General features: G+C 44.4%; 1 protein-coding gene and 2 non-coding genes across 4 annotated transcripts; 1 reads left to right on the top strand and 2 right to left on the bottom strand.

The window, feature by feature from the left end:
- Window positions 1–979: 979 nt before the first annotated feature.
- LOC142572615 (cobalamin trafficking protein CblD) lies at window positions 980–27,247 on the bottom strand. 2 transcript variants are annotated; one of them, XM_075681839.1, is made up of 8 exons: window positions 27,116–27,247; window positions 26,675–26,709; window positions 26,430–26,562; window positions 24,755–24,978; window positions 22,841–22,928; window positions 17,669–17,805; window positions 6,190–6,276; window positions 980–1,301 (listed from the first exon to the last, which is right to left on the bottom strand). In XM_075681839.1, the coding sequence occupies exons 3-8, from the start codon at window positions 26,560–26,562 to the stop codon at window positions 1,098–1,100; spliced, it is 873 nt and encodes a 290-aa protein (XP_075537954.1). In that variant the 5' UTR covers window positions 26,675–26,709; window positions 27,116–27,247; the 3' UTR covers window positions 980–1,097. The 2 variants fall into 2 exon arrangements, with proteins under 2 accessions (XP_075537954.1, XP_075537955.1); XM_075681840.1 differs by lacking the exon at window positions 27,116–27,247 and adding an exon at window positions 26,976–27,102.
- TRNAT-CGU (transfer RNA threonine (anticodon CGU)) lies at window positions 22,381–22,453 on the bottom strand. The gene has a single exon. It is a non-coding gene; the product is annotated as a tRNA-Thr (tRNA).
- On the top strand, window positions 22,576–22,648 carry TRNAM-CAU (transfer RNA methionine (anticodon CAU)). The gene has a single exon. It is a non-coding gene; the product is annotated as a tRNA-Met (tRNA).
- Window positions 27,248–27,742: the final 495 nt, after the last annotated feature.

A 27,742-nucleotide genomic window follows, 5' to 3' on the forward strand; every position in this document is an offset into this window, starting at 1 on the left:
TACAAAGCACTTTACATATTTTTGTTAGTTTTGCATTTCTACAATTACTAAACTATAGTGATGGATATGTCAACACTCCAGAAATGCTTCCTGCCTGTCCAAGTGACTACGCTTGCCCTTTTCCAAGCCCGACGATAGCAATCGAAACAAAGCCAACAAGACTTTAATGTCAACATGTCCCATTACAGCACCTGTACCTGCTTATGTTTAAAACCTCCTATATGTGTAGCGACTGTGTACCAATGTAATTTGCTTGTGGTGCATTGCACTTTTATTTCCACTAAGTGAATAGACTGTGTTAACTCAGATCAATGGGTGAAAGGTGCCAATGGTGCAAGTTTTGAAGATGCCTTAGGCAGGTTTTACGCGTTATGATCAATGGCCTCAAGGATCTACTATCCATATGAAGCGATTGGCAATTAGAAAAATGCAGCTGCCCTATATTCATGTCACATCACTGTTGTTGAAACACTAAACTATTGTATATAGTGAGGCAGCAAACAATGATACCTAGAGCTTCTCTGTAAACCATGTGTAATGCCTGTCGCAGATTTTGGGAAATGTTGAGCTACAGACGCGTGCATTGCCCATGAAGTGAGCAGCACTGTTTCATAGTTCGGGCATTATCCTGTTCTACACTTGTATAGTAGCTTTACTGTCTTGGTCAATACTTGAGCCTACTACCTTCGTTAGCAGTTGTAATGGAATATGTTAAGTGGGAATGAGAACAATGGGCGTGTTGGTCCAGTCCTTTATTTAGGGCATGTGATCTCCAGCACAGTCACTTCTTGAGTAGGGCATGCATGCCGATGGCATATATGCACAGACTGAATGTGGTAGATCACACACTCCATGTGGCTGCATGCTGCCTTCACTATAAGTAGTTTGAAAATACCTACATGCAGCTGCTCTTTCTTTGCACATGGTCCATCTAGTGCAATACTGGCAAACACACAAAAAATGAGAAAGAACACATAGGTGTTCCTAATAGTTTTATTTTTTTTCACTGTTCTTGCGAGAGTGCACACCTCGAACACAGCGCCCAGCCAGCAAATGTACAAATATTTATATGTCCTATAGCAGCGTCACACCAGCAGTCACTCGTTATGCTCACACAGTATCTTCTGTACTTCTAGGCTGTCAGCAGGAGCATTTGTAAACAAGCAACCAACAAAGGCATTGCTACCCCACAAATGATGAGTGATCACTTTGCAACACCCAAGGTCTTCAATGGTGAATCCAAAGTGCCTATAACGCTCATCAGTTTCCAGAAGTGTTGCATTGGTGTAAGGTCCCAGTGACTGCGCAAAGAACAGAATAGAAAAAAACATAGTGATTAGAATAAGTAACATATATACAAATTAACCACTTGCACTTATCCAGGTTAAGACATCCAAAAGCATCACAAAGTTCAGAATTACTTCGATGACAGTTCTAGCTACATCGTGAATGCGTCGCTTGACTTTCCTTTCAAGATGGGAACAAGCCTTCCTTTCTTTTATTTATTTCTGTTTCACTGAAACCCCCCCCCCCCCCCGCTAACTTCATGCTGTGTGCGAGAAAAAAGAACCACTCCCCCTGTTAGGTTCCTAGAAGTGACCCAGCGACACCATTTCGGGGTGTTGGATGATGTTTCTCGGGCCTGGGGGTTGACAACAGGGATCGAAACCATGGTTCGAAAAATGCGGAATGGCTAGACTCGCCCCATAGACCAGAACACAATAGTCTCGAACCGGATGGGCTCAGCGCATACCCCGGAGCCCAGCGACCGGCCGCCATCTTCTCTAAGTTGCCAAGACGCGTTCGCATGCATGTAGCGTGTGTGTGTTACGGGGTGTTCAGCAACAACAACAACATCAAGCAACATCCAAGTACAGAACATCATCGGGGCATCACTGCGTCACATGTGGATGTGCAAATAACCAGCGAAAACGAAGCAGATTGCAGAGCACCGTTTGCGATGAACACGAAGTATGTCGAGAGCTGTGCCGCTGTGGCATATTCAGCCGTGCATGTCCTTTTGTCTCTGTATGTGTGTACCTGTGCGTGTCTCTCTATGTGTATGTGTGTTTACTGGCCTCGATTACACAAAGGCCTGAGGTGGGCTTCGTACAGCGGCTCCCGCCATAGAACTCTGCACCTGATTAACAAGTAAATGCCACGAAAGTGTTCGCACCGCTACAAAGTTCTGACACTCATGACAATCGAACTCATGCGTAACAGATTGAATTCCGTGCACTGGCGTTAGTGGCCACAAAATTTTGCAATACCTTTCAGCAACTATTCGAAACCTTTACGTGTGAAAGCTGGTTTGTGTTGCTTATCGGAACTGCTGGCCACATGGCAAGAGCGGCGATGTTTGTTAAAAAGGCATGCATACATTGTACAGTAGATCTGACACGGTTGAACTAATGTTAATTCATTCTTCCGCTGTCCCGGGACAAAAAACGGACACATCTGGCCATCCGCGGATGTGCGCTATGCTTACTCGAACCTATGGCATGCTGCCTGTTTTTAAGGTACGGGCCGCGAGATTTTTCCAGGCACTACAATGCGGAGGTAAAGTATATCGCATACTGCAAGGCTTTTACTAGTTCATGACGCATTGTCAGACGTGCACATCAAAGTGGAATAGCCGCACAACCAATGTTTCTGCATAGAAAGGTAAAGTGGACTTATCCGAACGATCCGTTTCATCTGCAGACATTGCGCTTGCCACAGCCATTCCGATTTGCAGCACAATCTTGCCGAGAAGCTGAAGTTCACTAACTAAATCCATTGGCTAAAATTCACTATCCTCATCCTTCATGTGAACTTCAAAGAAATGTCAAAGCGCAAGAGCAAGCACTGTGTCTACCTGCGGTCACCTCGCTTGGCAGCTCGGAGCCATTGGAGCAGCAGGTGGCGCCACCATGCTTTGAAAATGGCACCACTCAATTTTTTTCTGTGTTCTGGTGTATACACAGGATCACTTTTTCACAGACTGGAAAAACTGGACATAGTGTGTGTTCGTAACTTGATCTTTTAACCTTTTTAGTGTTATTAAAGTTTGTTCTAAATGTTCAACTGCATTTGACTTATCTAGCTGGACAGTGGACGCTTTGATCCCATCAAGTGCGATCTGCAAGGCCAGCATAATGGGAGCAGTAACAATTAAACAGTAGCTGTCCTGAAGAAAAAAGAGAAAGACAGAGGCACCAGAATAAAGAATAAAATGAAGAATGTGTAGCTGAGAATGTGAAAATCTGTAAGGACAAAATCGGACTTGGCAGAATGAGAAGCTTTTTAGTCATAGTATAAGCTACTGTGCAAATGAGCAGAGAACACGCTAACGCTGTGTTCCCGGCTGCAAGTAAGGCCTTTGCAAGTAGTATTGGCGGGAAAGCCCTTCAGCATTTTGGAGAAGCCGTTGCAGCAGGTAAGACCTACTTTTGGAGCACTGTTGTGACTTGGGTCCGAAGAGAGGGGGCTTCAAGCCCCCATGGAGAGACCGCAGGCCTTGGCCTGACACTCAGGACATTTTAGAACAAAACTATATTGAGATGTACTTACAAGAACATGGGAATAAGATGAGCTCAGATCAGTTCAGTCTCAAGCTGTAGCTCTCTCAAAGAAAGTGACAATCAGGTCTTAAATCACCTTCCCTCATTGCAAAAACAATACAACGGCGGAAGGATGGAAAGAATGAACAAATGAATGCAGCACTTGTACTTGTTTTTTCTTTCTTTCCATCCCCCATCCCCTGTTGCACTGTTTTTATAATGGATTACCAACCAGCCTGGTCACACACTGCTTCTCCTCATTAGCCAGGGGACCACTGGAAGAAGAGACCACCAGTCATGTGATGCCACAGTCCAATCACCGATAATGAGTGTCTTGCTCCACTTTCAAGGGAGAGGAGCCTTCCTCCTCTTCAGGTCAAGCACCCCAGTGCAGTGAGGGGTTGCACACGAAGAGGCAACCACAGGGCCATCCATGCAGGGGAAAGGCCACTACGACTCTACCTGGAGGTGTGCAGGGAGCAACTGGACGGGTATATGTAGGGTGCGGCTGCCACCAACACCACTGCTTTGTGATGTCCCCAATTGTGGCATGTTCACCCTCGACCCTGTAGAACAATGTTCTACAGGGTCGAGACCTCTGGTAATTTGGGTTGGCCGCAGCCACAATGGTTCTTCTGATACCAGAAAGTGTTCACAAAGGGGCTGCATAGTTGAGCCCAATGCCGTGGGTCAGCGACTGGTACTGCGGGGCCAACATACGATCACGACAGCACCTACTCCTGTGTTCAGAGCAGGTGTAAGGTTTCTTCCACTTTCATGAAAGCACACACAGAGAAAGAAAATTTACTTTACATAATCAGTTCATCATAAGAGCCAGGAACAAAATAACTGACCCGCCGTGACACACAATGTCCCAGCAACGGCAAGCCTACATTAAACATGACATGCTGCCAGCTGCGCTGAGCAGAACTGTGCAAGATAACAAGCATTAAAGTAACACCAAATAGGAACACAAAATAAGATTAGCCTCACAAGATATTCTTTCAAAAGCAATCTTCTTCAATTTCACGGTAAGAATTGAATTATCAGAAGAGAAGATTAATGTCACAGTTCCATTTATTAAATTTTTTGCCGAAAGCCCAGCACTGGTACGTCAGAACAATGGCACAAACTTGAACACACTTTTCCGTATTTAGGCTATTGTGGCTCAGTAAATGTTCTTGAAATTTGCTAAGTCCAGTCTTCGGTTCTTCTAGAATACAATGTAATCCAACTTTACCGATGAACCATAAACTAAGCCCAAGCAGTTGTCGCCAAAATCTGTGACGTCATGGCAAGCTAGTGAATAAACTGCGTAGTACAAGCCTTTCGCTCTTGTGTATTTTCTGGCTTACCAGACCTCTTCCCATGGTATGAGTAGTTTTTTTTTTCTTGGCATTGCGATGGGTAATTTACTAATGTAGCTGAATAAAAGGCAGGACCGTTTTCCCAAATTGTATAATCTGGAATTCCGATTTTCTTTCATGAATCATAATCAGTGTTGCGAGTACATAATTTTCTTTATTCCACCACTGATATGACTTTGAGGACAACGTGTAAGGGCTACGCCACTTGCTCATTCTTGTTCAACTTCTTTACTACAAACTTTACCAAAGAAATAGTTGACAAAGGGCATGAACCTTGGCCTGGTACCCAATCATCGTGCGCACATTTATACAACCTGATGCTAAGCTTGAAGATAGTCATACGGTGCAATAAAGTTGCAAGCAAGCCACAGGAATAAGTAGTGGGCAGTGCTTACTGGTATTTAGTCTACAGAGCACCATCACATACCACCCCTCAATGTGTACAGCTCTTGCATTGACCATGCAGTCACAGAGCCAGCCCGGCCATCTGACCCATCATAGCCTTACAGTTGGCGAGTAAAAATAGGATTGAATTGGATTATGTCGGCTGCCACAATGGCTCTCTCATTTGCTGTAATGCTATGAAAGAATGCAGCCAATGAATGCAGCACTGCTATGTTTTGTACTGTATTTTGGAGTAGCTTCACAACTTTCACACAGTCCAAATTATGTAGTGGCAAAGCAATGGCTCAACTGAGGTAAAAAAAAAAAAAAAAAGACCTTTCTGGAGCAGCACAAAGCAACAAAATCCAGTTGGTACAGATTGACGCAATTGGCGCAGCATGAAGTAGGTCAGGGTCCTACTTCAGCCCCAATGATACCCAAGACAACAGACACTAGGACCATGCTCAGCTCGGTGCTTATGTCCACAACCAGCAGCACTGGCTTGTCAACTGTGTCCACCAACATTCCAAGTGTCACGGATACACTGCCAATGAATATGTATTCACAACATCGACTCGACTTCTTTTGCAAGACATTAAAAATTGTCCTGGGAATGCTTAGTGTTTCTCACATCTCGGTTAAATGTTGATGTGTTGTGGTATTGTTAGAGTTCTATTTCTACATGTTTGATGGCTATGTAATGAGGTGCTACAAACTGAATCCAGCTGCATTTCGTAAAACCTTTAAAATGGCTTTTGGTAACAATTTATTTTGTAAGAATTTCTAGGTTGTGTGCTGAAAGAAAGTCAGACATTTAGTAACCAGTTTCTTATATGTGCACATTGATAGGATGGTGGTACCTTCCGTCAACACAAAAAACATTCAGCACAACTTACTGGCCTTCCACTACACGGATCGATGAAGTCAGCCCAATACCCAGCCTCTTGCAGGGCTCTGCATATCTTCCGAGCCGTCATCACAAACTGTAGATATAGAAAATAAGTAATTAAACACTGAATAATAAAGCCTGGCAAGTCTATGACGATACAAAAGAAGTATTTCAAGGCATGATTTTGTGGACCTGAATTACCACATTTACGCGAGTTTTCCCCAGCAGCTGCCAGCCTCAGAGTGCAATTCACATTATACAACCTTTAACAATAAAATATGGTGAATGAAGCAGCCACACCTGCTTTTGCAACAATGCATAAACGGCATGTTTCATACAAAACAATCCAAGCAATTTAACCTATACCATGGATTGTCTAATTCTTGTTTCGTGTAAAAATGTCAAAGCATGTCAGTCATTCACTCATTTACTGACCTTCATTGTCAGAGGCTGTATTTAGAACTGTGCTATAATTATAAAATGATGTGCATACAAACACACACAAAGCAACAAGCACACCCCCATAAAGAATAGATATGCATCCACAAGCGAGGTCACCATGCACATCTAGATTTCACGTGAATGTATACCCAGGCAGTAACTTAATGCACTATGCTTGACCACCAAGCACCTGATCTTGACTGATGATCACCTCAACATGTCACACAGTATTATGAAGCAGGCTCCCCCACTTTGTGTGCAAAGTGGCAGAACACTGCTCCTACTTTCGAGGTCCCAACTCTTCTTAATAGTGCATGGGTAATGAGATACTAAGCGAACGAGCATTCAGAATGCTCCGACAAGTATTTGTGCATATAATAAGCAGTGGCTGCTGTATGCATCATGCAGTTAAAATTACAATAACGTAATCTTTCTTCTTAAAGTGTAAGAGTCTTTAGCAAAGCCTACCCATTAAAGTTGTAGTAACATATTCATAGAAGTACAGTAAAAAATTTGGAAGACGTTTAAGTTTTGCCTTTAAGAGTGGAACTTAAAAGCATAGAAAGATTCTTGGCTGATTTTCATACTTCCCGGGAACTGCAGCTTAAGTAAACGCAATGTTTACTGGGAAACGCCGGCGGTGAATGCTATGCACCAAGGCAAGCTTTCTGATAGAAGCACGGCTTCTTGTGTAGCCCAATCACCTGTTAATGGCAGCACTATGCACAACATCATAAGATAAAAATGCTACGTACACGACGTAGCATTTTTATCGCAAAGTTGTGCATAGTTATCACACCACGCAATGTTGCTCGAATCAACCTCTACTGGCAGGTATTCACACCTTCCTTTCTTTCACTGCAAGCGAGCTACTTCAAGTGCTGTTGCAGCACTTACGGTATGGAACACGCACATTACTTCCGTGTCTTTTACCACAATTTTTTGTGCTCATTCATTTAGAGCATTACAGCCTTGCAATGAGCACCTAAATCCAGCATGCACTGGATGAGACGTTTTATGAACTTTGCTGGCTTCTCATTACGTTAGTGCACTTGTTTTGAACGTCCTTAAGTGTAGAATATTGAACGCTCGGAGAGGCATAGGTGACCACATTTGTGTAAACTTCTCTGACAATGCATAGTCTAAGGAAAGTGAAGGTGAATGAGCAGGCAACGCAGCTTTGAGAAAGCAATATTATCAAAGTGGAGTAAATGTTCATGATCCATATTATTCAGGATAAAAGCTCTTTTTTATCTTCTCACAATCAAAAAATTAGGGGTGTGTGAATACCAAATAGAAGATTGCAAATCGAATATTGAATCAAATCAAGAAAACAAAGCTGAATATAAAATCGAATATTAGAAGTAAAGCTTCATGCTCACAAATTTTGTGCAAGCAAACACTATACTGCCTGCACATGCACAGGAGTCTACTCACATTACATAACAATAATGTTGCAAGCTGTCAGTAACTTGGGTATCTATGAGTCAAGGCGTATAGCATGGTACACTCTTATTAAAGGAAGCACAGAATTAGCACTGATAACAGCTCGGGTCACATATGAAGGCCTGGAAAATATTTTTGATCGATAGAATATCTGTTGAGTAGGATCAAATGCTTATTTCCTGTGAAGCTGAAGAAATAGTGATGTTATGTTGTCTGTAATACTAATGAGGCTTTCAGTTTAACCGTGGGCCATACTGTGCTTAATGGCAATCATTTATTGCTTAGAAAGTTATGAATTACAGTTTCCTTCCAGGAAAAAAAAGGGTGTTTCCATCTTTATGGCAGGTGGTTTCTGTAAGTTATTGTCAGGTCAGCTTGTCTCCGCTCAAAAGCGGAGACTGCTTTTGGCACAGCACGGCTCAACCGCAGTCAGTGCCAATAGTAACGAATGGGAATGTTTTCACCGTCGTGTTTGATGTCCTTTGCTGCCTGTCATAGGTTCTCAAATCAGGAGGCCCATGGTAAGATTGCGTGACCCCACCCCCCTCTTCTTACTTTCCATCCACGTCAATCTGCTGTCCATGTAAATTCATACTAATCACAAGACATTTTTGAGTCTGCCATGCAAATCCTAAGCTAGTCTTATAACGGACTGCTCTAAGCTCAAGAACAACAACAAAAAAACAATGTGTGCCTACGAACCACGTTTCGAACAAAAAGCCGCCGTACGTTTTTGTGCAGATGGTGGCCGTGAACTACGGTCATCCCATACACACTTTTATTGGTGAAGCGGTTTGTTGGCTTTCTGAGCGTAGTGCGACCGCTGTTATAGATTTGCGTTGACTCAGCACCAAACTATAATTTTAGTCACCAGCACCCGACGACACAGCTCCGATTAGGTTTAATTTGCTAGACAGTGTGGTCGTGACAAAAATTTGCTGCCGGCTGATGTGATAACGAGCCGCAAGTCATCGCGGAGAACCTACCACTAATATGTTTATAAGGGTGGCTCATCAGTAATCGATTGCTAGATCATGCGTACAGGTTAGACTGATGGCCGTTGAAGCAACGTTCAAGTCCTTGGGCGACCAGCTGGCAGCTACCACGAGCATGCATGCCAAGTTCGTCTATGAGCTTATTGGGCAGAAAGCTCCGAACTGTGCAAATCCGTGTACATGAACATGCATATTCAATACGATCTGCGTGCCTTCTGGGGGTTAATCAGCCTGATATTCAGACGTGCCTTCATGTTTTTCATATGCACTGCTTTGTTGTTTCCTTTGTCCGCATCGTGTTTATTGTTTCAATCGATCCTGTCAATCTGTACGAAACTTGTACTGACAGAGACCGCGCACCGTAGGAACAATGCACATGTCAAGGCACTGACCACAGCCGAGTCTTTCACCAAATATTAAAAAAAAATACACACACCAGATGTTTGATTTGCAAATAGAATTATTCATACCTTCACTATCTGATTCATATTTCTATTATACCAGTATTGACAGACTCCTAAAAATAACCTTTTGCATATTGTTTGGGTACTTACGGTAGTTACTGCAATACAGTCTATGCTCGTTACAACGGACCCACATACAGCAGACTTTCGGATATAAAGGACCATATTTCAGCCTTAGTTTGTTCTACCTATTTTAATAATGCAATGAAGTTTGCTTTTAACAGACCAACTTTACAACGGACTATCGGCTACAGTAGATGAAATTAGTGGCAATCTTTTTCAAAATTGGGCGCATAAAAACGAGAACTTTTTCCATGTCGACACGAGCTGACAACTGACTTGCGAGGGTCAGCCGATGATCGCGGTTTAATATAGCGTGCATGAGGGAGGAAGGCAGGGCGGAAACGCGCCACCTCCTCTAGCCCTCAGGCGGCGCGTCTCCTCTCTGCTTACGGTGTGGCCGCCGTATATTGAAAGCGATCTGCAATGCGGACAAAGTGTGAACCCAAGCGGTTGCCGTATCTGCAAAGCAATCTGCGATGTGGACAAAGTGCGCCCAGTCACAATCATCATCATCATCATCAGCCTGGTTACGCCCGCTGCAGGGCAAAGGCCTCTCCCATACTTCTCCAACAACCCCGGTCATGTACTAATTGTGGCCATGCCGTCCCTGCAAACTTCTTAATCTCATCCGCCCACCTAACTTTCTGCCACCCCCTGCTACGCTTCCCTTCCCTTGGAATCCAGTCCGTAACCATTAATGACCATCGGTTATCTTCCCTCCTCATTACATGTCCTGCCCATGCCCCCTCCATTTCTTTTTCTTGATTTCAACTAAGACGTCATTAACTCGCGTTTGTTCCCTCACCCAATCTGCTCTTTTCTTATCCCTTAACTTTACACCTATCATTCTTCTTTCCATAGCTCGTTGCGTCGTCCTCAATCAGAGTAGAACCCTTTTCGTAAGCCTCCATGTTTCTGCCCCGTAGGTGAGTACTGGTTAAGACACAGCTATTATACACTTTTCTCTTGAGGGATAATGGCAACCTGCTGTTCATGATCTGAGAATGCCTGCCAAACGCACCCCAGTCCATTCTTATTCTTCTGATTATTTCCGTCTCATGATCCGGATCCGCCGTCACTACCTGCCCTAAGTAGATGTATTCCCTTACCACTTCCAGTGCCTCGCTACCTATTGTAAATTGCTGTTCTCTTCCAAGACTGTTGAACATTACTTTAGTTTTCTGCAGATTAATTTTTAGACCCACTCTTCTGCTTTGCCTCTCCAGGTCAGTGAGCATGCATTGCAATTGGTCCCCTGAGTTACTAAGCAAGGCAATATCATCAGCGAATCGCAAGTTACTAAGGTATTCTCCATTAACTTATATCCCAAATTCTTCCCAATCCAGGTCTCTGAATATCTCCTGTAAACACGCTGTGAATAGTATTGGGGAGATCGTATCTCCCTGCCGGACGCCTTTCTTTATTGGGATTTTGTTGCTTTCTTTATGGAGGACTACGGTGGCTGTGGAGCCGCTATAGATATCTTTCAGTATTTTTACATACGGCTCGTCTACACCGATTCCGTAATGCCTCCATGACTGCTGAGGTTTCGAGAGAATCAAACGCTTTCTCGTAATCAATGAAAGCTATATATAAGGGTTGGTTATATTCCGCACATTTCTCTATCACCTGACTGATAGCGTGAATATGGTCTATGGTTGAGTAGCCTTTACGGAATCCTGCCTGGTCCTTTGCTTGACAGAAGTCTAAGGTGTTCCTGATTCTATTTGTGATTACCTTAGTAAATAGTTTGTGGGCAACGGACAGTAAGCTGATAGGTCTATGATTTTTCAAGTCTTTGGCGTCCCCTCAGTGGCGTAGCAACAGGGGGGGCCGGGGGGCCGTGGGCCCCGGGTGCAAGGGGCCAGTCGGGGGGGGGGGTGTGTCATATACGCCTGTAGACACCCCCTTTCCGCCGGCTTGACTGGGCTCAAATTGCAAAGAATGCTCCGGTATCCAGTAGCCCGAGCTCATGCACCCGATGCGTTGCGCCGCAGAATTGTCGGCTGCAGCTCTATCAACACCCCATGAAAGAATTGCACGAACGTGCGGGCTAAAAGAATTTAATTCGCGAAATGATCGCTTAACTACTTGCCTTAGCGGAACGTTTCATGTGGGGTGCGCTCGCGCTGTGCGTTCATGCTGGGAGCAGGAGTCGCTAAGCATATAGTGAGGCGTTGTAAGGCGTTGGGGCTCTTGGATCCCTCTTCCGTTCAGAACGCGCAGCGAAGACGAACAAAGACAGCAGCAAGAGGGCGTTCAACCAGCGTGCCGGGCGCTCGCGTTTACGGCGAAGCGTTTGTTGAGAGCGACGTTGCATAAGTGGGGCCGTCAAAAGTCGCGAATGGGATTCTCTGGATCGTCTTCGGACTCGGTTCGGCCGAAGAGTTTGGCGGCGTATGACTCGACAGGCTGTAGTCGCGGGCCCGCCACGATGTCCGGCTAGCTTTTACTTCCCCTCTTCCGCTCGCTCCGAGAAGCCGCTGCGAAACCTGCCGTTATGTTTCACGCTTTCCTTCTTAACCTCGAAAGTTTCAGAAAACTATTGTTGTTGCGTGACTTCATGTTACAAGTACAGTGCCTGTATCAGCTGCACAGAATTTTATAAAGAAAAGGTGAATTTTGTAAGGATATTCCCCGATCGAGATTCTATGAAGTTACATCTTTCTGTGATTACTGGGAACTCGGTAGCGCGAAAAATATGGCAGATAAAGTTATAACCATATCCTTAATAATCCCGTAATTAGTACTTATAGAGGAAGCACTTCAATTCGAGAACTGAGGACTCAAAGTCATGTTATTAACTAAACAAAAACTTCTTAAACAAAATCGTTTTGGGTGCTACAACCTACAGTACTTTGGCACTGTGGACGGCGCCCAGTATATGGCAGCAGCGAAAGAAATATGAGATAGTGGACCAGTGACGTTGATCCCTCAATCCTCTCCATTGCGAGTGCAGACCAACAGTAGTGCAAGCTTTCGCTGGCACGGGCGTCATCGCGGCCTTTTCTTTATTTTTTATGGTGACGCCAAGAATCGACGCAAAGCGTGCTCTATTCTGTTCCCAATCTTGCGGTGGTACCGCAGCTCGGTTAATCACGTTTGTTCGTATAGCAGCAAATGAAAACAAGGCTTTATTGATCAGAATGAAGAGAACTCGTAATTGTCATAGCATTGGCGCCCGCGCAGCGGGGAGGCAGGTAGCGTTTTCTAATAGGGTGGGGAGATCAGCGTCACTGACAAACAATTGAATTTTCGTTTTCGTTCAAGGCTGCCCACAGACAAAATACTGCGTGCCATAGTGCCTACGACGACTTTTGTGAAGTTGTTGTATGGCAAGATATGAATGTCGGGCTTCAATTTTGCAAATGCAATATTGCCGCTAAAATTGGTAATTAAAACTTTATTATACAGATATTTTTTGTTACTTGTGACGTGAGCCATATTTTCCACGATGCCGCATTTGTATTGGCTGCCAAGCCTTACAGTCTGACAGAAGATGTGCACGTGGGCTTATCACACGTTATCAGTGCAGCACCCTGTGTTACTTGGCGCAGGAAAAACAGCGTGTATATTTGCTGCATTCGCGATCTCTGGTGGGTAAGAAAGCGAAGGAGAGGGGGACCCGGGGAACGTGCGCGGTATCCAAGGCAGCTGTACTGGTGCTGAAACCCGGAAATTGTTGATATCCACGCCTTCCTCGACTACATCAGGGGGGGGGGGGGGGGTTGACAGAAGACCTATGGGCCCTGGGTGCCAGACGACCTAGCTACGCCACTGCGTCCCCTTTCTTATGGATTAGGATTATGTTAGCGTTCTTCCAAGATTCCGGTACGCTCGAGGTCATGAGGCATTGCGTATACAGGGTGGCCAGTTTCTCTAGAACAATCTGCCCACCGTCCTTCAACAAATCTGCTGTTACCTGATCCTCCCCAGCTGCCTTCCCCCTTTGCATATCTCCCAAGGCTTTCTTTACTTCTTCCGGCGTTACCTGTGGGATTTCGAATTCCTCTAGACTATTTTCTCTTCCATTATCATTGTGGGTGCCACTGGTATTGTATAAATCTCTATAGAACTCCTCAGCCACTTGAACTATCTCATCCATATTAGTAATAAAATTGCCGGCTTTGTCTCTTACCGCATACATCTGATTCTTGCCAATTCCTAGTTTCTTCTTCACTGTTTTTCGGCTTCCTTCGTTCCTGAGAGTATGTTCAATTCTATCCATATTATACTTCCTTATGTCAGCTGTCTTACACTTGTTGATTAACTTCGAAAGTTCTGCCAGTTCTATTCTAGCTGTAGGGTTAGAGGCTTTCATACATTGGCGTTTCTTGATCAGATCTTTCGTCTCCTGCGATAGTTTACTGGTATCCTGCCTAAAGGAGTTACCACCGACTTCCCAGTATCGGCGCCCAGTATCGGTAGTTTTGTATGTGCTGTGCTTATGACATTTAGTCTGCGTAGAAGTGAGAGACAGCACCAAGGTCAATTCGCTCGCTGCTGCAGCCGTGCTTATTTATATTGCTTAATTTGTTATCACAATCAATGCTTCACCTTTCGGGTAAAACTGCGATTTCTTTTGTTTGTTTTTTACTTTGGACGTTCGTCACCCACTCTTTGCAATGAAGTTGTTAGACATTGAAACGAAAGTTTCGGAAGTGGAGCGTTTCGGATATTATGGACTTCAGATAAAATGGACATTTTTTGTCAGATTATCAAGGCCCGTTGTAACGAGAGTCAACTGTATCAGATATTTAAAAAATTGTAATTGATGTTCTTGGCGGTGCACCATTACACAGACAAAATGGCATCTCAACTTGCAACAAAAGTTAAAAACACCCTTTACATTATACTGCTATATTGTGAGGCAATGAACACTTGCAGCACACCAAGCACACCCCATTACACCATTACTTTGATTATGAAAGGCATTGAAGGCATCATGAACCACTCCTTTGGTTTGCCGAAAAAAAAAACACACACACACACACAGTCTGCGGACAGCACATGCTGCTGATAACACCTCAGTCAAATTCTGCAGCTGTGTGTGATGCGCGGAGCTCCAAAGTGGAGCACAAAGTCATCTTTTTCTCAAACACTCTTTTCAACAGAAGAAGCCTTCTCCTCACTTGTTTTGGGGCTGCCATATTTTGTTATGTACAGTAAAGCCTCGTTATTTCAGATTTCACAGGACTGAAAAGAATGCTTGAGTTAACCGAATGCTCAATTATTGAGGGTATCAAGAAAACAAATTCTTACTACGTCAACACACTTATATTTAGTGAATTATTGAGCAAATCCTATTTCTATTTAGCACAAAAGCAATGCAGAAGATGCAATTCTCGTCATCTCGTGACTGATAGGCTCTCATCACAATGACGAAAGCCCCGTGACTTCCTTCATAGCGCGGTCGCGAAGCGAGCCTTCATCTGAGACACACTTCGCACTACCGTGTGCGCACCCCGATTATTTTTTCACCAGTGAGCTGATCGCCAACAGATCATCTGTCCATTGTGATGTAGCCGGTGTTCCTCATCCTCGACAGCTTTGCACCGATTCAAAACGAAACTATTGATGGCCGCAACCGCTGTGGACAAAACTGGTAATTACCGACACAACCGTGGATGGTGACTGTGCAATTATACACAGTTATACATTTATACACAGCAGTAAACATAAAAATTAAAGCTTTAGAGGCACCAATGGGCATGGGGCATTTTGCTGTTGCTGTCATTCAGATACAATTTCCGCTGATGACTATGGTGATGCGGATTCTGCTGCTTCATTTCGGTTGGCTGCTAGCACCATTTTTTCCCTTTCTCATTGCACATTTGCGGCGCTCAGTTGTCCGAATTAATAAGAGTTTGATTGCATTGAATAATGCATATGCCTGCCAGGACCAGAGGACAAGTCCGAATTATCCGATTTTCTGACTTAATGTGGGTCAAATTAATGAGGTTTTCCTGTAGCAGATTCCCATATACGGCTGCTATTGGCCAATAGCGGACTTCAACCAAGAAAGGCGACTGGATCAGTGCACATCTTCCTACTGTTACTGTGCATATTTACTGACACAGCTTAAAAGTGCCCTGAATCACCCTTCAGGCTTGGTGAAATAACGTAGTCCGCTGGTAGTATACACTACTGTGAACATATGAGCCAAGTTTTACTGCTGTACACGATGCGTGGAGCTCGCAAGTAGATCGCGAAGTCACCTTTCTCTCGAGCGCACTCTTCTCTGCAGAAGGCCCTGTCCTCACTCTTTTCTGGACACTTTATTTTGTGATGGGACGCTTTATTTTATCATTCCCTTATCATACAGACTGCAGCTATTGGTAGCTACAGTCGGCTATATGACGTAGACACTGCGGCTGCCACAGGGCGCTGCTACGAGTCCACTGGCTAAGCGCACTATGGCTCGCTGAGAACAACTGCATTTGGCTTATGTTTAGCACATAGTAGGCACCGAAATCGGAAGTCGTGGCATCTAAAATGAAGTTTGAACTGTGCGCCATGGTGACAATTAGAAGGCGGAGCATTGTGGGCACGCCCAATTGCGCTGTTGCCTTCCCAGTGCAAGGCACTGAAGGAGGAACGGGAGCACAGGGGAGGCCGTATCTGACTGCCAATAATTCCACTTCTGCTACACGCATTGAAATACTTTTTGGAGCAAAGTATTTCTGAAATTGCCTATTTTCACTTCAAATGCCTTTCTTCACTTCAATCAAAAGTGGTTCAGGGCCCCTTTAATAAAAAGGCTGAACTAGGCAGAATACTCCATTTCAAATTTTAGTAAGAATTACGTACTTCCACATGTATAACTATCACACTAACGTCGACTGTCGTCTGTCAAGAATCGGCTGTGCATGCCCAGGTAGGAATGAACCTTCCACTGTCATAGCAGTTTGGTCTCACTCATTTTGATGAGTTTTGTACACTAAATTAACCTTGAACCATGCAAAACTTAAGGTCAGGCCACATGCACACTTGCCAGTACACGCTCACTCCTGTCCACTCCTGACTAGATGCCTTGGCAGACTTCTGTTCATGTTAAGCTATTGGGCAAAATGTGCAATTTGGGTGCAGCCACTACGCATCAGTAAATCTGATGCAGGACAAAACTGTTTCACACCAAGTAGCATGGCCAGACTGGAGCACATAAGCACGAGTGCGCACTCCAGCCCTGCCGTGCATATAGCCACTACAGCTGCGTGTAGCTGTGTGGCTACGTCTACAGCATAACGTAGATACCATGGCCTCCACAAGGCACCTTGACGAACCCACTCGCTGAGCTTGCAGCGGCTCGCTGAGGATAACAGCGTGCTCTAATTGATATCTGTGGGCGACGCGACTAAAGGCCAGAACACCAACATATGAGAAACAGGTCGCCTGATTCCCGAGTTGCACACCCTCGAGGTGTGTGGCCATCATGGTCAGAGCTGGTTACATTAGGAATCCTTCCAACACGAGTCCAGAGTGTCGCATTCATAACTTAGCTGATGTGCACACTGCCAACATTCTCACATGAGCGAACATGATCATGAAGTTTGTTTGACCCTCGGAAAGTGTGTGATTGTCACAGAGATAAGTGTGAAAGGAAATGTGCTACTCATGTCACACGGTGTGAGAATAGCCACGCATAGCTATCTGGTAAATATAGCACAGCAAAGGGATGAGAGACCGTGAACTGAACCGCAAGCTGAGGGATAGCCTCAGAGTTTGGCACATCATAGGTGCCAAAATCAGTAGTAGTGACGTCTATGTGAACAACCAAAATCAAATTTTAACTGCGCACCACGGTGATGTTCAGTAGGTGGAGCACTGTTGGCACCACCCAACTCGGCCGTCGCCTTCGTAGTGCAAGGCACTGAAGAAGGTCCGAGAGCAAAACGAAGGGGATCAAAAGCGATCTTTGACTGCCAATAAACCTGCTTCTGCTGAACGCAATGAAAAACTTTTTTCTGCAAAGTATTTCTGGAATACTCTATCTTAACATTATATGCATTTCTTAACTTTGATAAAAAGTGGTGCAGGACCCCAACACCAGCATACAACCAGAGGGCAAACAACATACCTGCCCTGTGAGCTCTTCCCTCTCTATATCCACATCCTCACTCCAGTAAGTCATGTCATTTTCAGTCTTCTGGGTCAAGGTGATGACAGTGAGCGGGTCGCCAAAGATGTTTCTCGCAGGAAACAGGTCCTGAAAGTCTGATATGGAGAAGCAGAACACATTAGTTATACAAAAATTTGAATGAAAATTACTAACTGTCTACTAATTACAATTACACAAGACATGTTATACAAAAGGCTCAATAGGTCAACTGTTCACTTATAGCAAAGTTACACAACATTCGAAATAATTTTGGTCAATCTGGGTGATAGGGGATCAGAAATTAGATGTGCTAAAAAAATGAAAGGCCGATTTTCTATGTGCCCAGTAAGAAGCAGGTGAGGTGTCTGAGCAGCGTGTCGAGAAGCTTCTTATGCACATCTCCTTTCATGTTCATCCATTTTTGTTGTCAGGTGTAGTGCTCTCCATGGCAAAACCTGGCATAATTCATGTTGCAAGGAGGACAACAGAGGTGCTTTATTGTACAGAGTGGGAGGCCAGGAAACACATGTCCCGATCAATCAATTTCATGGATAGCACTCTTGGCTCTTGCCTTTTGGTGCCTGTTGGCTATGCTAGTGAGAGTGCATGTGAAGGAAGGAGTGGCAAAACCCTCATAGCTACAATTTTCATGCGACTTACTTGTGAAGTATAGTGACAGTATACAAATTGCCCTGGTGAAGCGTTGCATGGAGCATTACATCACACACAAAGTGAAAATATCAATTAAAGGATTATGAATTAAGAATACAACCCCAGACTTGACAACATCAGAAATTTAGATTTCCCACTTTGTGGAATAGCACCTGCTTGTAGTAGTTCAGCTGTGGTGAATGGTCCAGAGCCCACACGGCAACACTTTGAGGACGATCCATAAAGGTATGTGCCAGGCCACAATTAGGCCCAGATAAACAGAATTTTGCTGGCATCTAGAAATAATCTGAGATATCAAGTTGAACTTAAGAAACACATGGGTGCAATGTCCAATAAAAGTGTCAATCTACCCATGATAATATTCTACAACTGCAACCAACTTTTCCTACACGTTTTTGTGTTCAGGACCCACCGAAAACAATGTTTTGGGCAATAAAATAGGGTGGCATGTTTCCTGTCATGCTATACAAATGCATGTAGAGGTAACCATGGTGCAATACAGTTGCCGACCATTTATTCGGACCTCACGGGGACTGCGGAAATGTCCGAATAAACAGGTGTCCAAAAAAGCAGATTAAGAAAAAAAATGAAATCCTTTATTTCCATGCACTCATTCGGGCTCGGCAGTAGGCTTGAAGAAATCCTGAATGCGCTGTTGCACGCTGTCCCGTTTACACGCAATCAGATAAGCCTGAATTTCGGAGAGGGTCGCACGGTCACTATACGCAACTTTCACCGCCTATAAGTGGCGCTACTGGAAATTCAATATGGCTGTCATTAAGGGGATCGTGTATACCCACCGGCTAGCGTACACATTGCATCGGATCGCGTAGTGTTTCCGGCCGCAGCGTGGCATTGTCATGTCTTCATTTCAAAGCCCACTGACACTGGGATGTATTATGACCCACATCAGAGGTTCAGATACGCGTGTTTGGTGACTGGTTGAAGGTTAAGAAGTGTTGAACGCAGGACACATCGTTTGCTGCGGCTTGATAGAATGCACAGTCTCGTCATACACCGTCCAAGGATTGTGCGTGCAAACATCACAAGTTCGGCAGAAACCGCACGAGCTGTGGTTTGAATTTAGGAGCGACGAAACCATAAAGGTGGGCACATGTGCTATTTACTGGCTTTGCTGTTTTTTTTTTTTTTTCTTGCGAGTCCTTCGCCGAACAGGCTTCAGTGGCCGAACTTCAGGAAATTAAAACAGCTCTTTGTGTTAACTGCAGAGGCGTGAGCGGGCCCCAACGCTCCGTGAGAATGAATAGCTTGCTGCTGGTGCATGTGGCACGGTGTATGTGTACTACATATTCGGTCGTCCACTCTTAGTTTGAACACGCGAGCACATGGCTGCGCTCTTCAGCCTGCAAGTGCGTCCGACACATGCGCGTTTCCAGGCAGACTGGTTTATGCGTAACGAGACCACGAGTTGCTGCTTCATGTCGTCTGTATTTTTGCTACGATGCACGGCTGTGAGCACGGCTAAGCGCTAAGAGGGGCCCCGTGTACAGCCGCGGCTTTGGTGTCCGAACCCTTGCCTCGCGTTGCCTGGCAAACTATGCTGCCTTTATGCGCTAGTAAACAAAGGGTATTTGCTCGCATTCATTTGCTAAAGCATTGTCTATGCAGTCGTACAGCACATGGTAAACGATTAATGATGCCACAAAGCTGATTTCATCGCCGTAGGTGCATTACATTGATTTGGTCATTCTCCGATGAACCGTAGAACTCGATTCGCGTGCCCACACCTCAAAAGTGGTTCTTCCAGTACTTCGTTGGAGTTTTTTTGTGTGTGTGTGTGTGTGTGTTTGTGGAGCCCAGATGCGAAAAGCCGCTAAGAAATTACTGCACGAAGGCAGCGCGAAAGGAAAGAAAAGATACACAATGAAACGGCAGAAAGAGCAATAAATCATGTTTATTCACATAACACGAAGAGTGCCTGTCCTGCATTGAAGCAACAATTTCTTTTTTCTTACAGGGCCATTGCTCTTGCAAAGCAGGCAAGCAAGCAGGCAACACAGGCTGTGAGCCGGACCTGATTGTGCAGCATATCCTCACCAACCAGCATGCACAAAAGTTTGAGGAACTTCTCTTCTATGAATTTGCATTCAGAGACTGGGACAAGTTAAGAATTTACAGAGCTGATACGAACCATTTGAGTGCTCAGCTGGCAAAATTTTATAAGGACATGGTTGCTGTGAGCTCAGCACAAGCAGTTAGAATTTGTGCCGAGACTGCTGGGAAAATAATACACAGTGGCAAAGAGAGAGAATGCTCAGAATAACAGGAAGCAAGTGCCACACATTGTACAGATTTGTGCCACCGCCAACAAACAGCTGGCAAAACAAAGTTGAAAAACTGCTGACGCAAAACTTCCAAGGAAACGATGCCACATGATATGGCAAGGCATGCGAGAAGCAAGCTCTCGAAGAGTATGCACTTAACACATTGTTTTCGTGACAGGCTTCCCAATGCACAATTTCACTGTCCACTCCTTTTTCATTCGTTCGTCACAAGGAAACGAGTGAAGGTTTACCTCGCCTTTGACTGCATGGTGTGTGTACTGAGGCACACAGCACATTTTGTTGCTCTTGTACGTCTTGCCCCCTTCATCAAACATGTAATCCGTCAAAACAGTGTCACTGCGAAAGGCAACCTGTGCCTCAGCTGCATAGGTCACTGAAGAGCTCTGAAATACCGCTGTAAAAAGCGACCTCAATCAAGTACAAAACAAAGGCTCCAACGCACCACACTAACTGAACACGGGCGACGCGGGTACGAAACGCGGACGGCTGCTGCATGGCGTCGCTACCATCTGTGAAAGTTGCGAATAGGCGGCTGAAAACACAGTCACTGCTTGTACGCGCTCCGCATGCGACAGCAGCTTAGCACATGGTGCATCATCTTCCGACTCAGAGTCATTGTCCGGCGGTGCAGCAGAAACGTGACGAATAACCTCGCCGTCGCCAAGTTCTGCACCTGTCAGTACAGCACTGTCAGCACCTGTGAAACTGTCAAATGAGACGGTGTCCGGAATCACAATGCAACCTCTTTGCAGGTCTCGGCAGAACATTTTCCGCGTCAGTAGGGAGCACATCGGAAGGCGACAAATCTTTAGCCTCCCGGCACTCACTTGCCAGCATTCCCCAGCGCAGTCTGCGCGGGCACAGTCGGCGCGATGTTTCCGTATGCCGCGTTGGATCACCAGAACCTCGACACAGCACACAAAGCAAACACCACCATGCTGACATCAGTCGCACAAACGAAAAACGTGGCCTACTCGCAGCGTCGTGCCCGAAGAAACAAATCAGCTGCTGCATTGTCTTGACATAGCTTACTAAGCTGAAACCGGAACTGCTGTAGAGCCACTCTATCGAACCAGGCAGAAACGATGATGATGAGCGGGGATTTGCAGTAGTGCTACTTCATGGGGCAGCAAGGAGGCTCCGTTCAAAACAAAAATGGCATTCAGCAAGTCGAACCATGCACTGGTCAGAGTTGGCGCATGGTGCTCTCGATCGAGCTGGCTCAAGGAGCGTCTGAAAAATCAGACGAGAGGTTGCAAGCTGTACGAACTTTCGGCAGTTGTTATACATTATGGTCTATGGGGAGAATGGCGGTGCCGCGAGGAGGACCGAATAATCGAGCATGTCCGAACTTTTGGAGTCCGGAAAATCAGTCGGCGACTGTACCTGTTGCAGTACAAGCTGCACTAGAGCCACACAGCACACTCAGTTATGACCTCTGTGGAACAAGAGCTACATAGCACATCATGTAGCTGTATGACATGTACAAATGAAGTTTCCCTGTATAACCTGAAAAGGCGCCCATCCTCCATGCTACTGCTAGTCACCACTGAATAAAGAGCACACGACAAGATGCCCAACACTTCCCTAGAATCACATCGTAAGAAGCCAACAAAGACACCAAGGACAACGTAGGGGAAATTACTTGCACTTACTAACAGAATTAAAATAATGATAAATTAATGGAAATGAAAGTGGATTAAAAAAACAACTGGCTGCAGGTGGGATACGAACCCACATCATCACATTACGCGTACAATGCTCTTACCAACTGAGCTACCGCAGCGCCGTTTTTTCATCCACTTTCTGGGGAATTTATGTTTTGTGTGTGGTGGTGCTGGCTAACACTGCCAGAATTAGTTCTAGTAGTAAAAACATAATACCCCAGAAAGTGGATGAGAAAATGGTGCTGTGGTAGCTCAATTGGTAAGAGCATCGTACACATAATGCGATGGCATGGGTTCGTATCCCATCTGCGGCCAGTTGTTTCTTCATCCACTTTCATTTCCATCAAGTTATCATTCCTTTAATTCAATTAGTAAGTACAAGTCATTTCCCCTACATTGTCCTTGGTGTCTTTGTTTGTTGGCTGCTTATGGTATGATTCATAAAAACCTAGCCCCTCGGTTCCCTTTCTTCTCATTCACTTCCCTAGAATGTTAATTGCACTTGCCCTTTTTCAGAAGGTCTGGACAGTCCTGAGCATTGCACTCAAGTATAGTAGGTGGACCAGGAACCCCGCCAAATGCCTCTCTCAGGAGCTGAAAAAAAATTAAGTATGTGAGACAAAGTAAGTTACAGTGCAGGTGCTGTATAAATACCCACTACGAGTTATCAAGACGTAAGTATGACTCCTGCACACTTCTTTTAAAGGCCCCCTGAACCACTTTTTATCGAAGTGAAGAAAGACATTCGGAGTAAAAATCGGCTATTTCAAAAATACTTTGCCGCAAAAAGTACTTCAATGCATTTAGCAAAGTTATTAACAATCAAACACGACCTCCATTGCGCTGCTGTTCATTCTGCAATGCCTTGCACTGCCAAGGCTACAGCAGAGTGAGGCACGGCCACAACGCTCCGCCATCTAAATGTCGCCATGGCACGCAATTCGATTTTGACTTTGGATGTTAAAGTAGATGCCACGGCTTCTAATTTTGGTGCCTACGATGCACTAAACATAAGCCAAACTTTGTCTTCAGCAGGCCACAGGGCGCTTAGCCAGTGGACTCAGGGCGGCACCCTGTGGTCATTATCAATATCTACCACATGTAGCCGTCTGCAGCTAGCAATAGTAGCCGCGTATGGGATACAAAATAAAACGTCCAGGAGAGAGTAAGGAGGTAGGCTTCTGTTGAAAAGAGAGTGTTTGAGAAAAAGGTGACTTCGTGCTCCGCTAGCGAGCTCTGCGCACTGCGTACAACAGCAAAACTTGGCTGAGATGTTCACAACAGCATATGCTACACGCAGACTATGTTACTTCACCAATCCTGAGGGGTGGTTCAAGGCCCCTTTAAGAGACACTCGCAAGGCTGGGTCATAACTGTACCATGTAACCAAAGCTGTCCAAAGCTGTAAATAAGCGAGGGCCATAAATGTAGACCTAAACTGAAGAAAAATGCAGATCTTGGAATCTATATACAGCAAAGTTTTGTGTGAGTTGCGGAGGTCACATGACTGGCTTAGTTGCGAATGCTCACTTTGGTCAAAAAGCGACAGCCTTGGGTGAGTCGCTCACTGCACGGCTGTTCAGCTCCATGACTGGAGTCACAAAGCTGCTGAACCAACCAGCAGATAAGGATCAGCGCATAATGTGTAGGAAAAATCTTTCAGAATATGCAGTTGCTTATTGTACATACAGCTTCCTGCGAATGGATGTGCCACATTCTCTTCATCAGCTGAGATTTCAGCTGACACAGCAGATCATTCCAAGTTGGTTGCAAGATCACTATTGAAATATGTGGAGACAGCCTAAGAATGAAAAGGCAGTGAAAGACTGCTTCAGGCTATGCATATTTCTTTTAAATTTGATCAAGTCCCCAAGAGGAATAAGAATAAATAATAAAAAGAGGTTGGAAAGTGTGCTTGTTCTTGGCTTCTATGCTATCAGTACAACCTTAAAGACTTTTGGAGGTTTTCTTCAAGCTGTAGGGAGTAGTTCTTTGTGTCCACCAACATCCTTGACAAAACTTTAGAGCACAGCCCAGGCTTTGTGCACCTGCACTTTCTGGGTTGTCAGAGTTACCAGTACCACTTCTTCAAAGCTTCTCAGTCATTTTGGGAACTCAACACAAGAAATGAGAGCATGCCTTTATTGTGCAACCTCTGTCAGTCATCGGTGTGAATAGATATTTATACAATCATTACAATATACAAAGAAGTTGTTGGGTGATCCCCCACAAGTCTATTCAAATTAAAACATTAGTGAATATGCCAGTCATGTAAAAGTTGCTATGAATACCATCACAGCCTTAAAAATAAAAAAGTTTGTGTCATGCTGCAAGGTTAACATGAATACGCCAAGTGCCAACCCTTGAACATTCCATGTTTGAAACACAATGCAGTGTGGAAGAACAAGTGTGTTACTCACCTCTTCCGGCGGGCTCAGGAACTGCGCCAAAATGTTGTGGTAACGGTCAGAGTTTGTCTCCCTTGAGAGCACATCACACGTCTTGGGACGTTCAGGTTCCACTAGGGTCATGCCAAAGTCTATTGGCACCACACCTACATTCCCTGGAAGGGGCACCCTCAAGTCCTTGGGCCCAAAGAGCGAGATCTCACGTCCATTACGGATGGTGCTAGCTCCCTGGTCCTCTGAAAATGAAGAAAGATGGCAAGTTCTGTTTTAGCCAAGATACTTTGAACTCGAATCTGGCTACCTGTGCATTGCAACCTGCAATTAGCAAGGCACACAAATCCTCTGTATGACTGCTCATAACACTACAGAATAAACACCAGTGACAGTATGTGTGCCTCCACTTGATAGCACCATTTCGTTCAGCAAGCAGCGCATAAATGTATAGCAATGTTCAGGCAAGTACATTCACTGAATATAACGTTTTTATGCAAGACCGCTTACCTGTTAATCCCCATCAAGAATAAGAATCATGCAACTTACCACTGCCATCTGTTACGGTTGATCCCATGAAGAAAGCACACAAATTAAAGCAAGAACTACAGGGCACTTAGCCCTTTTAAGCATGCACAATTTGGTTATTTATAGACCTCAACAAGCAGCCTTTATCACACGTTTCTGTTATGGCCAGATGTTCTATATGAAAGCATCCGCCCTGCCACAGCACGCTTGTTTTCGGCCTCAATGAAGTGCTATTCATGCTTTCAATAAAGCTTAGTTTGCTAACCAACACATATATTAGGTCAGAGTAGAACCACAATTCTAAATGCATCTCCATTAAGGATAGACATACATATTTTCTTTGAAATATTTATTATTGAATTTATTATATTGACAGACATTCTCTTTACAAAACTGCACCAATATTTGAACCTTAAACAGGGAAAAAATTCTTCAATAAGCAATGTCCCCTCAAAGGAACACCATCAGCATGCACCACCAGAGATTTATAAGCAAGCTGTGCCACTTTCTGCTGAACATCAATGCTACACAGTCAGCACCAAGTGCATCAATATTCAGAAACATAATATTATGCAAATTGGTAACTGCATTAGCATGAACATCTCACATAGACTTATTTTTCAAGACACTATTAGTAAACATGCAATAATGCGAAAACCAGCACACCACAAATGATTTTGTACAGGCAGACAAATCACAAAGTTCTAATGACTGAATTTCACAGCTGGTAGAATTTCCAGCCAAATCACTCCTTTAGTTATACGATGCACATAGAACATGTGAGATCTCGGCATCTTCGTTTGCAGTACTTTGTGGGAGTCACAACAATAGTTTACATGTCACATGAAGAATGAATACATCAAAGACCAATACCTTCTGGCTGCTTGAGGCAGTTAGACTAGGGCAATGTGCTGCACGACCTACTGACAGCTCCTAACAAAGGTAAAACTATACCTGCTCATAAATAAAGCACACCTCCTTAACCTTTTAAGACCCAGTGAAAGATTAAAAATACAACACCAATTATTTCAAATATACTAAACTCCTAATGAAAGCTTCAAAGAAAAGGGAAAACACGTAAGTTCTCATAAAACTAATCTCATGAAAAAGAAAAGAACGACTAGCAGAAAGTTATAACAGTGCTTGGCTAAGAAATGTGCGATCCTACCTTTTGTCTCGTTCCCAACAGGTTTTGTCGCAAGTGAACTAGAAGACGAACTGGAAGAGAACCTTTTGTGACTCTGCGCCCTAAGAGAACTTCGATACTGACAATAAACAACTCTTCGTGGTAGCCGATGCATCTGAAAGATAAACGTCCTAGCTTAGAGAAAAGAAAGGGGAAAGGGGGGTCCAAAATGTCACAGGACCGAACGATCGGAAAGTTCGTAACATGACGAAGTGTTACTCACGTACCTTGTGCGGGGATTTAAATCAAGCTAAACTGATTACTGCAAAAAGAGGGAAAAGACAACGTATTCGTAAGGCACAACAACTCAAATGTAGCAAGTCATATCACTCTGCTGTTACAGTTTGTCTCTAGTAGATGGTGATCAAAACAGTCTATGGTACGTTGGATTAGGCAGCGTGACGTGCCAAAAACTAGTGCCTTCGTACCAGCAATGTAATGAAATCAGTGAGGAAGGCTATTTTCGAGATGACAAGTGTTTAGAACGGCCCTCAAACCCAAATGAAACCATGCTAAGCTTAAACCCACCATTTCACTACGAGGTCGTGTCCTCGAAAATTGCTTTAAAGACAGCTCGATTACATGCAGTACCCAATGAAAACATCAACGACAGTGAGCATGCATCAGTAATTACATCATCCGTGACATTGGAAGCACAGTTTGCTTACCGATAAACACCTTTTAGCAATCACGTACGCAGGTTAGTGACGTCCCTGCAACACCAATGTTTGTGCGCTGCGCTGCTCGCCGCTAGGACTGGAATTTCCCTCATCTTAGCATTACAACTTTATGACTGCAGATGCCGCCACAAACATCAACTTGAGCAGGTGTTCGCACTTTTTTTGCCTTAATCTTTTTTTGCTTTAAAATGCTGCTTTTAAACAAATCAGCTACATTTATATGCTTCAAATACACAAGATAACTGTATATAATGGGATTTTACGCTCTTTTCTCTCTGTGTTTCGGTTTCGAGAACCTGTATGCGACCCTACCCTACATAATAACCCTACATAACCATACGGTGCCTTCGCTTTGTCCCTACATGCGACCCTACGCACTATTTTTTCGTTCAATTACTGCATTACATAATTAAAAAGAACAAAAACGTTGTGAGCAGTAACAGGCGGTCAAAAGAAATAACTGCAATCGTTCAATAAATATACCTCGTCCATATACCTACTGGTGGAGAAAAAAAAACATCTATAAAAACTGACTAACCGGAAAGCATACGATCCAACGTCGCTAATAAATTTGGCAGCCTCAATTGTAGTTGACATCTACGTAATGTGAAGCGT

Source organism: Dermacentor variabilis, chromosome 2, assembly GCF_050947875.1.
Source record: "Dermacentor variabilis isolate Ectoservices chromosome 2, ASM5094787v1, whole genome shotgun sequence".
NCBI lineage: Eukaryota > Metazoa > Arthropoda > Arachnida > Ixodida > Ixodidae > Dermacentor > Dermacentor variabilis.

Excerpts from the sequence above, each read along its gene's own strand:
- LOC142572615 (XM_075681839.1), bottom strand. The coding sequence starts at position 26,562 with ATGCATCGGCTACCACGAAGAGTTGTTTATTGTCAGTATCGAAGTTCT. Across the intron at positions 24,979-26,429 it reads TGTTGGGAACGAGACAAAAG|AGGACCAGGGAGCTAGCACC; the intron begins GTAGGATCGCAC and ends CTTCATTTTCAG. Across the intron at positions 17,806-22,840 it reads TCCAGACCTTCTGAAAAAGG|ACTTTCAGGACCTGTTTCCT; the intron begins GCAAGTGCAATT and ends TCTCCATATCAG.